The following is a 10,070-nucleotide window of genomic DNA, read 5'->3' as shown; positions in this document are numbered from 1 at the left end:
TGGAACAGGCTGCCCAGGGAGGCTGTGGCTGCCTCCATCCTGGAGGTTTCAAGGCCAGGTTGGATGGGGCCCTGGGCAACCAAGTCTAGTTGAGAGGTGTCCCTGCCTGTGGCAGGGGGTTTGGAGCAGATGATCTCTGAGGTCCCTTCCAACCTGAGCCATTCTGTGTGCAAGCAGCTTCACCAGCACTCCTGGAGAACCTGGAACCACCTAGCCACACAACAACCAAGCTGCAAGGAACAAACCAGAAGGCAGAGCAAGTTACCAAACAACAGCACTTGGTTTATTTTTGTTCTCAAACAAGACTCAGCAGGTCCATTACCTGCACCCCAAGTACTCCATTTCAGAAAGGAGCTCTCCTGGCAGGAAGAAGCCTTTTCAGATGTACAGTACTTATATCATACAGAGGAGCACAATAAATTACTATCTACATGCAACATACCTACAAAAAAGTTACATACAGTGTAAAAAAATACAGTATTTACCACCCAGGGGTTTGGTTTGAATTTTTTTCTTTTTTTTTCCTGTACATTTTTTTTCATTTACATTTTTATATACATTTTTGTAAACTTATGTTTCTTTTAATTGAGAAATCACAGAACAGTTATCAACTTACAGCACTGCTCTTCCCCCTCCTAACAATAACATTCCTCCCCCACAAAACAGCCTTGAGCTTTTTGGCTTCTTCATTTCTACTTTGGCACCACCACCACACTTCACATCCTTACTCTCAGCTAATTTAGTCTCCTACCTTCTTTAGTTTCCTACCTCCTTCAGTAAGAGAGAAACACAACCATACTTTTAATTTGTGCTTCAAGGAAAGAAAACAAGAGAGGAAAAAAAAAGGGGGGGGGGGGGAAGAAGCCATTATTACATCAACTACTTCATCAACATCACATTTACCTGATTTGACTGCAAGAGAGCAACTTTTCCTGCACTAATTGCTTTTCACAGAAGCATGCAAACAAGTCTGATTAATGACTCAATAATAACATGAATATACTGAAAAGCAACTACAAGGGTTAAATAGGAGAAGGAATGCAGACTTATCAAGCTTTAGCATGTTCCTAAGTCTAACAGGATGGATTTGGCCTGTTCAAGAGTAGAAACATGCTGAGGGAATACACAACGTGGATTGCAGGGTGAAAAGAGCTGTGTTAAAGAAAATAGGGAATTGCTCACTTCATCCTATCCTTCAGAGAAAAATTCCTGCTGACCAGGAAGCTCCTCCTTGCCATGCACACTCCTGTTAGGCAACAGGGATTCCTCAAGTTCCTAAACCCCAAGCTTTTTCAAAAGAAAATCTGCTTGGTGTACACAACTCAAATCCAGCTTGCAAAGGAGCAGAGCACAAAGCATTAAAGCAGTTTCAGCACCTGACCCATCTGACATTAAATGTTTCAGCCTGGTACTGTGTTTATGTCTCATTCCATACCACCTGCTCTGGGCAGCTGGATCTAATCCCAAAACACTAAGGAGTGGAGGTGCCCTCGAGAGGACTTGCTGCTCAAAGCTCAACTCATACCAAGCTCTGGGCTTTACCATGCTGAAACTCAAGAACCTCCCAGAAAAAAGCCTGCACAACCTCTCCTGGTCCATTCCTATGCTTGACTATCCCCCCATGGAGCAAACCTCCATGAACTGAGAACTTCAGTTTAAAGCCTCTCATCCTCACTTCTCAGTCAAGACCCTCAAGTCATCTCCTCCCTAGCAATCTCCTCTCTTCCATACCAAAGGTTGCTGTCAATCCCCCAAAGGCTGCACAAGCTCCTTTTGCTTAGCCTCTCCCCACAGGTCCTGTGCCCAAAATTGCTGAGCCATCTTCCTGCTGGACTTGCACAAGTTGGTCAACATCTTGAGCCCAAATGGGAACAAAGCCAAGCAAAGGGAGGACAAACCCCTACTTCCCTCAGTCTGCTGGTTATGCAGCTGTTAACACAGCCCATGATTAGATGCTAAGCATTCTGGCCCACCAGCTACAAGAGCAATTATGCCTCTTGACAACAGAACTACCCATTAGGGTTTTCTTCTGCTGAGGACTTGAAGATTTTTTTTTCTTCCTTAAAATTACAACAAAAAGAAAACCAGAAAACCCACTGAGACAGGCATTCAAAGCACTGATATACCACAGCAATTCTTGCCTTAAATACAGTTTACCACCTCATTTATTATTGCCAAAAGCCTCTATGGTGCATTAAAAATCTCAACCCAACACAATCAAGATCGACAACTAAGAGGTTGCCACTTTGCTTTAGGTTTGAGATCAAAGAAGAAGCTGCCTTCCAGGTCACTTGGAGGAGAACTGCTGAGGCTTTCTTCCCCACTGCTCATATCTTCACAGGAGTCTTCACTAGAAAAGAAAACACAGCAGGAAAGGTGATAAAAACAGAGCACAACACCTGAAAGCTGGCAAATATTCCTCAAATCTGTTTTCTGGCATGCTTTTGTGTTCCTAGTGTAATGCCCCAGGATCAAAATGCTTCTCAGCACTTAAGAGTTAAGTTACCATCTCCTTTCTCCTAAAGCCAAAATGATCTCTTAGTCAAGGAGCCAGGGTTTGAGCTATCAAACACAGATTGCTTCAGAACACTGAAATGCTTTGCATGCCTCAAAAAATGGAATCATACAGTAAAATGGTTTGGGTTGGAAAGGACCTCCCAAGGTCATCTTAATCCAACTCCCCTGCAGTCAGCAGGAACATCCTCCACTAGAGCAGGTTGCTCAGAGCCTTCTCAAGCCTGACCTGGAGTATCTGCAGGGATGGGGCCTCAACTCCCTCCCTGGGCAACCTGTTGCAGTGTTCCAGCAGCCTCATGGTGCAGAACTTGCTCCTAACATCCAATCTCAATCTGCCCTTCTCTCATTTCAAACCATTGCCCCTTGTCCTGTCATCACTGCAGACCTCTGGAAACAAGTCCCTCTGCATCCTTCTTGTAGCCCCCTTCAGGTACTGGAAAGCTGCTATTAGGTCTCCATGGAACCTTCTCCAGGCGGAACACCCCCAGCTCCCTCAGCCTGTCCTCATAGCAGAGCTGCTCCAGTCCTCTGATCATTTTCATGGCCCTCCTCTGGACCCACTCCATCAGCTCCCTGAATGTCTCCCCTCTTATAAAGCATTTATACTTCAAAACCACAGTGGCCTTCCCCCATTCAATTCCCCTTGTGATTTATTTTTAGCCTACCAGTATTTCCCACACTAGCATTTTTTTTTTCCTCCCAGTAGTAGCCAATAAACCTGGTTACAGAGTTGCCATTAACATTTCCCTCCCTCCCCCAAATCTGAGAATTCCCAAGGAATTAAGCCCCTGACAGAAGCTGTGCCAACCTGTGACTCTCATTGAAGCATCCCCCCTCTGGGATGGTTGGCAGCTCAGGAACACTGTAGTAACTGTTCTGCAGATTCTGGGCTGTGCGCCTCGAAACAATCCAAACCAGCTTCTTATGATCAGGCTTGCAGCATTCAGGGGAAGAATAATCTGCCAGGCATTTTGAGACCAGCTCCCTCCAGTAAAGTAGGTCACTATCACTGATCTGACAAGAGAAGAAAAGAATCTGTTTAGTCTGTTACACACAGGCTCTAGAGAGAACTCCTCCCTCCTTTTTTTACCTTCTCAGGAAAGGCTTAGGGGAAAAAAAAAATGAGTCAAGATAAAAGTGAGTCAAAACTGTGATGCTTTTGTCAAAGTTGGGCTGCTATTGAAGGGGAGATCCTCTACCCCTCCCTGAAATGTCTACATTCAAGTCTGAGTTGACAGTTTGCCTGGCAGTTGCTGTTAACACTTTCATCACTTCCAACAGAACAAATGACACCAAGCTGATTCCATTCATAAATGAAAGTCCTTTTCAAAACCAGAATCATCTCATACTTGAAGGAATTGCACTCACCCCTCCTGAAACTGGGTTAGTTCAACTTGACTAGAAAAGTGAAAAGCTTGCTCTAGACCATCAAGGGCAGATTTAGACTGGAGATTAGGAAGAAATTCTTGACATTGAGGGAGAAGAGACACTGGAACAGGTTGCAGATGCCCCTTCCCTGGAGGTGTTCAAGGCCAGGCTGGATGAGGCCTTGAACAGCCTGAGCTAGTGGAAGGTGTCCCTGCCCATGGCAAGGAGTTGGGACTGGATGATTTTTAAGGTCCCTTCCAACCCAAACCATTCCAGGATTCTATGTGCCAGTACAGGAAGTTCTCCAAGCAGCAGGTTTCTTGGCATTTGGCACTCTACCAACAAAACCCTGCTACTGGAGTTGCAGACAGATGCTTAAAGGCTCATTTCATTGCTTCCTTCAACTGATGCCCAACAGCACCTGTAAAGATTATCCCCTGACAGCAGGGGTCCCTTAAATATAACCCTGGACATCATTGAGTGCACCAGCCCCTAGCACTGCAAAAACAACCCACAGGAAATATTTACCTTTGAATGCTTTTGAACTCGCAGAAGGATCTCCAACAGCTCAACAGATTTCAAAGTCTGAACTTCCAGAGTGAGAAGGCACAAGGCCAAGACAGATGGCTAGAAAGGGGAAAAAATAGTGATGAAATCACTGCTCAACAGAACATGAAATAAAACCCCCTCAAGAAGTCAAAGGAAGCTACTTGCACCTCAAGTGCTGTGTCCAGTTTTGGGCATGGCAGTGTAAGGAGGACATTGAAGGGTTGGAGTGGGTACAGAGAAGGGCAGCAAAGCTGGTGAGGGGTTTGGAGAGCAGGTCTGGTGAGGACAGGCTGAAGGAGCTGGGATTGCTTAGTCTGGAGAAGAGGAGCCTGAAAGGTTGCAGTGAGGGTGGTGTTGGCATCTTCTCCTAAGTAACTAACAACAGGAAACAGCCTGAAATTGTGCCAGGGGAGGCTTAGGTTGAACATCAGGAAAAACTCCCTTCCTGCAAGAGTGGTGAGGGATTGGAAGAGGCTGCCCAGGGAGGTGGTGGAGTCACCATCCCTGGAGGTGTTCAAGAAACCTGTGGCCATGGCACTTGGGGCCATGGTTTGATGGCCCTGGTGGTGTCAGGAGGAGAGCTGAACTCAATCTTTTCCAACCTCAATGATTCTCTGCGGGCTTACTTTTGCTTTGGAGAAGACCAGGCGACAATTGCAAGCTTTAAGCTGTGCTTCCAATTTGTCAAGACTCAGGATTTCTTTCCTGCAAGACAGCCAAGAGAACAGCATGGATATCAACCAGGATGGATATCAACAAGGATCCACTTGTCAGGAAGCAAACACTGAAGGAGCTGCCTCCTTCGTCATGTAAGAGGGAAGGGGCTCAGACTACCACTCACCTTTCTGAGGTATGACAGAGTACAATAGAATGGTACAAGTGCAAGAAAGTTAAGGCAGTAGTAGCTTTAAATTCAAAGTGCAGCTTCTCTGCAATGATCTTCTCCATCCGCTTCAGGTCGGACGCAGTGCATTTACACTGGCTGATCCGGATCAGCTCGTGAGCAGAGGGAATATTGCATTCTTCTTCCACCACTCGGGCAGCCAGCTGGAAACAGCAAACTCCAATGCAGGATAAATGCTTTGGTTTCACCTACAAGGAAGAGGAAGCGCTCTGAGTACCTTCCTGCTCTCCCATAGCAACACCAACAGCTCCTTCAGCCTAGGGGAGCTGATTCATGCATTCAGTCCAACAGGAAGCTTTGCTTATCTCAACCACAAGTGATTGAGTCGACTCATACACCTCACCCAGCCACAGTCACACCACTTCAGTTTCAGCACTCAACAAACAAAGGTGATGAGAGGACTGGGACAAAGCTCTGAGCAATCTGATCTAATTGAGGATGTCCTTGCTGACTGCAGGGGGGTTGGACTGCATGACCTTCGGAGGTCCCTTCCAACCCAAGCCATTCCAGGATTCTGTGAGCTCTCTTATGAAGACAAGGAATTGAGGCTTTTTAGTCTGGAGATGAGCAGACTGAGGAGGGAGGGGATCTCATCAATGCTGATCAATACCTCAAGGGTGGGTGGCAGGAGGATGGGACCAGGCTTTTTTCAGAGGTGCCCAGTGCCAGGACAAGGGGTAACACACACAAACTTGAACGAGGAGGATCTTCTTTAATTTAAGGGTGGCAGAGCACTTGGAACAGGCTGCCCAGAGAGGTGGTGGAGTCTCCATCTCTGGAGACATTCCAAATCCACCTGGCTGCATTCCTGTGTGACCTTCTCTAGCTGACCCTGCCTTGGTGGGAGGGGTTTGGACTCTACCTCTAGAGGTCCCTTCCAACCCCACTGCCTCTGTAACATCAATCTGCCACAGCTAAGGCAGAGGAAGTGAAGCTCGACAGCTGAGCACCCTCTACTGAGCTAGCTCCACATCACCAAACAAATCAGAGAGGGAACTGCAATACCCTGCTTCGCCAAGCAGCGGCGCTCACCTACCCTCAGAGAAAGCCGACACAAAGCCAGCCTGAGCCTGTTCGAGGCAGTCCTACCCCTCCCCTACTTGTCCCTACCTCTGCTAGTCTCTCTTATCTACCAGCAAATCGTTTTGGGCAACCTCAAGGACATTCAGGCCACAGAACTAACACAACTTTATCACAGCATGGCAGAGGTTGGAAGGAGTTTTTTATGTTTTTCTTTTTTCCCAACTTAATAATGGGAAACTGGTTTAGGTTCAAACTGTCTGCTATGAAGCCCCACAAACATGGAAAGAAAAGCATCTAGAAACGATCACTCGGCATTTAGCTCCAGGGCTAAGCTAAGCTTTAAATAGACATAGTAACACAAATTGGTTTGGTCCTTCTTAATTCCTCCTTTTCTTAGTCTTTCACATCTGGCTACAGAGCTATTAATTTAAATTAAACCCTGCTTTTTTTTACCTTTTAGAGGTAAAAAGAACCTTCAGGACTTCAAGAAGCATTGCTAGCACAGAATGAGCAAACAGCCAGGGTTCCAGCCTAGATCATGACACTCCCCCTTTTGTCAGGCAAGAAAGTTCACAGCAAGCTGAGCTGACACCACAACGGGTCCTCTCCCCCAAAAATACCTTCATAAGAGCCAGGAACCTGTCCAGAATGTTAACAGCCAGAACAAACGTTTCAGTCGCAAACCCGAAGAAGTTGGTGAGGCTCCAAAGATCTTCCACCTTGGCATTCCTTTGTCTGGGACACAGGGTATTTTCATTCTATGGTCAGGGAAGCAAAGTCAGCAGCAGTGGCAGCAGTGGTGGCTGTGCCTGCTTGCTCCCTAAGTCTTAGATCAAAGGTGAGCAATTCTTCTTTCTTCCTTTATTTCTCTTAACTTAATAAATCAATTCAGGTATTTGAGACTCAAAACACACCCCAGGGTACACGGATTAGTGTCTCACTGGTGCAATACCCAGCACAACCACAACACCAACTACACCTTTGTTATTTTCAAGGCGACAGTTATTAAGTGCTTGCATATCCAGCGACTCCCGACCTTCGGGAAACAGAGATGACCAAACTCAGCTTACTCTCCTCGTTGCCTCTATGTCAATAATTAAGCAGCAAAAGCACTGCTTTCGAAACAAGCAAGCAGACTGATTTCAGAGACTCATTTTTGTCAAACATTAAGGTTTCTTCCAGAACTCTTCACACGCATCAGAAGGAATGCAAGCCTGCCCTAAACTCAGAAAGGAATTCTGGCCATTAACATAGCAACGTTTATGCTTAGTTTCTTTCTTTACTGTCAAACACTGAGGGGTTTTAGGTTCCTTTCCCTCCACCTTGGTAATTAATAGCATTTTGTTAACTGTCTAACTTGACATCCCAGCTTTCTTGCAGTACCAAGATAAAAAAAATACACCTCTCTTCGTTCTGTGTTCACTCGAAGCTTAAGCTATTAAACGCCAAAACGTTCGACTTATCCTGTAGGTCACAGTTCTTTGACAATGAAGAGTATGTTAGCAACCACCGACTGAGTTAAAACAAAAGGCAAGCGCCGTTTACAGAGAATTGTTTTGTCGGAGCTATGGCACGTCCCCCTTCTAGCTCAGACTTTTTTGAAGCAGCTATTTCCTGCCCTGAGGAGGCTGCCTCCCCCCTCGCCCAGCTGCCGGCTCCCCGCTCACCTCGGCGGCGCACTCGATGAGGCTGAGCCCCTTCTCGCGGGGCTGGAAGCGCCCCTCCTGCTCCAGGTGGAGGTTCAGTTGCTTGAAAAGCCACAGCGCCTCGCTGCTCATCTTCTCCCCTGCCTCCGGATCTTTCACCTGCACGGCAGACGCAAGTCGTCAACAGCTGGCAGCTCGCCTCCCCCTCCCCACCGGGGACAAAGGGAGCCGGGCGCCTCCCGCCCTCCTCCAAGCCGCTCAGCCGCTTTCCCCCCCGGGAGGGAACCCCTCACAGCACCGGAGAGGCGAACAAAGGGGTCTGGCAAGACGTCTCAAGGAGGGGACAGCCTGGTCCTGCCAACACACTCACCCGGGGCGGTAGTGAGGGAGCACCGGGCTCCCCCCGCGGCCCTCACCGCTGAGTTCCTCCGCTGCGGGGAGGGGGGAGGCGAGCCCGGCTCCCGTCACCGCAGGGACGCGGGTGGGCTCCGCCGCTGGCCCCGCATCCAGGCAGGGCTGCCTGCGCCCCCGCCCGCGGCCGGCCCCGCTCGCCTCCCCCAGGGAGTCACGGCGATGCCCGAGGCAGCGGCACCACCCCCGGCCCCCACCAGCCACCTCCGCCCAGCCCCGCATCAAAATGGAGGCGGTGCAGCTCCTCCCCCTTGTTTTTGTTCTGGCGGCCCGCAGATGGCCCCGCGCGGAGCGCTCCCCGCTAGGCCCGGCCGGTGAGGCGCCGCGGAGAGGTAAAATAGTCCGGTGCCAGCCGTCCACCCTTAGAAGCGCCCTGAGGAGGATCGAAGGCCAGGACGCGACGCAAGCACCCAGCAATGCCTCTGCTATAAAAGAAGCGGGGCAAACCCGCACTTCTCCGGAGAGCGATCAAAGCCTCGGCGGAAGAAGACAACACTAAATCGCATCACTCCTTTAAAGGGACCCGAGCGCGCCGTCTCTGTGGCCGCCAACTCGTTTCAAAACGTCCGCCCAAACCTTCCCTGTCTCTGATTGGCCCGCGCTCCGCCGCTGATCATTGGCCAGCAGCTCTGCTTGCCCCCGCCCCTTTCGCTAGCCCCGAGGTGGGTGTGTTGTTTACAGGCAGCGATTGGCCGCCGACCCAGGGTGAGTCTTGTCCGGATTGGCCGGACCTGCTCTACCTCTGCCCCGCCTCCAGCTGCGGGCCTTAGCAACCGGCTGAGCGGGAGGCCCGGGGGCTGCCAACGGCCGAGCACAAACGGCCCTCGGCCCCGCACCAACGGCTGCGGGACCCCGCGGGGCACGGGAGAAACCCCCCCCGCCGCCTCCGCGGTCCCCACAGCCATCGCAAAGCGCTGTAATAAGAGGTAACGACAAATCCTGGCCTGCTGCCCCGAGGGGACCGGCCTGAGGTGGCTCAGCTCTCCCTAGTGCCTGTGTGGGACCCTTCCCCTCAGGCTGCGTGAGGGTTCAAAGTGCCCATCTGGGTTTCAAAAAAACCCAAAACACATAAAAGTTGCAAACCAATAGTCAGATTTATTTGGTGTTACAAAGCATTTAGCATGTCTGTGTACAATCACTGTATGGAGCATGAATCCAGGGTTTGATGCTTCAGGCAGAAGACGGCTCACAGACCAACAGCCGATGTCAGAGGCTGCACCAAAGAGCTTTCCAGCCGGCAGCCCTAATGACAAGATAAAACAGGACCTCCCAAAATAAATCATCGTCTGGAGGATTTGTGGGGCTGTTTCAACGCGTTCCATGTTCTGTTTCCCGTGGGCAAAGACAAAAGGCACAACCGTCGTGGGGCAAAGCGCCGGGAAACCACAGCGACTCATGATGTGTACACACCGCAGACAAAAGTCTGCGGCGGCGACTCCCCGAGATTAGCATTGGGTTTGATCTAGCGAGGTCCCACAGCTTCGGCAAACCCCACATGTTTATTAAATGTCGCAGCCTGGGAAAACAAGCCGCCTCCTCTACCAAACAGGCAGCAACGTTGCTATGCCAATCTCTATTTCTAGGCACAGTTCCTGTCTGCTGTGCCAGTGATGACGGCCAACGATTTCTTCAAGTTTATTTTGATGACAGGA

At 49.5% G+C, this 10,070-nt stretch overlaps 1 protein-coding gene across 1 annotated transcript; it reads right to left on the bottom strand.

Moving 5' to 3' along the window:
* Window positions 1-275: 275 nt before the first annotated feature.
* CCNG2 (cyclin G2) lies at window positions 276-8,397 on the bottom strand. Its single transcript, XM_054392250.1, has 8 exons — window positions 8,378-8,397; window positions 8,029-8,166; window positions 6,982-7,119; window positions 5,276-5,526; window positions 5,061-5,139; window positions 4,414-4,512; window positions 3,326-3,531; window positions 276-2,350 (listed from the first exon to the last, which is right to left on the bottom strand). The coding sequence occupies exons 2-8, from the start codon at window positions 8,137-8,139 to the stop codon at window positions 2,218-2,220; spliced, it is 1,017 nt and encodes a 338-aa protein (XP_054248225.1). The 5' UTR covers window positions 8,140-8,166; window positions 8,378-8,397; the 3' UTR covers window positions 276-2,217.
* Window positions 8,398-10,070: the final 1,673 nt, after the last annotated feature.

This window comes from Indicator indicator, chromosome 25, assembly GCF_027791375.1.
Source record: "Indicator indicator isolate 239-I01 chromosome 25, UM_Iind_1.1, whole genome shotgun sequence".
Lineage (NCBI taxonomy): Eukaryota > Metazoa > Chordata > Aves > Piciformes > Indicatoridae > Indicator > Indicator indicator.
The sequence above is the reverse complement of the archived record's forward strand: the minus strand, read 5'-3'. Positions and strand labels throughout refer to the sequence as shown.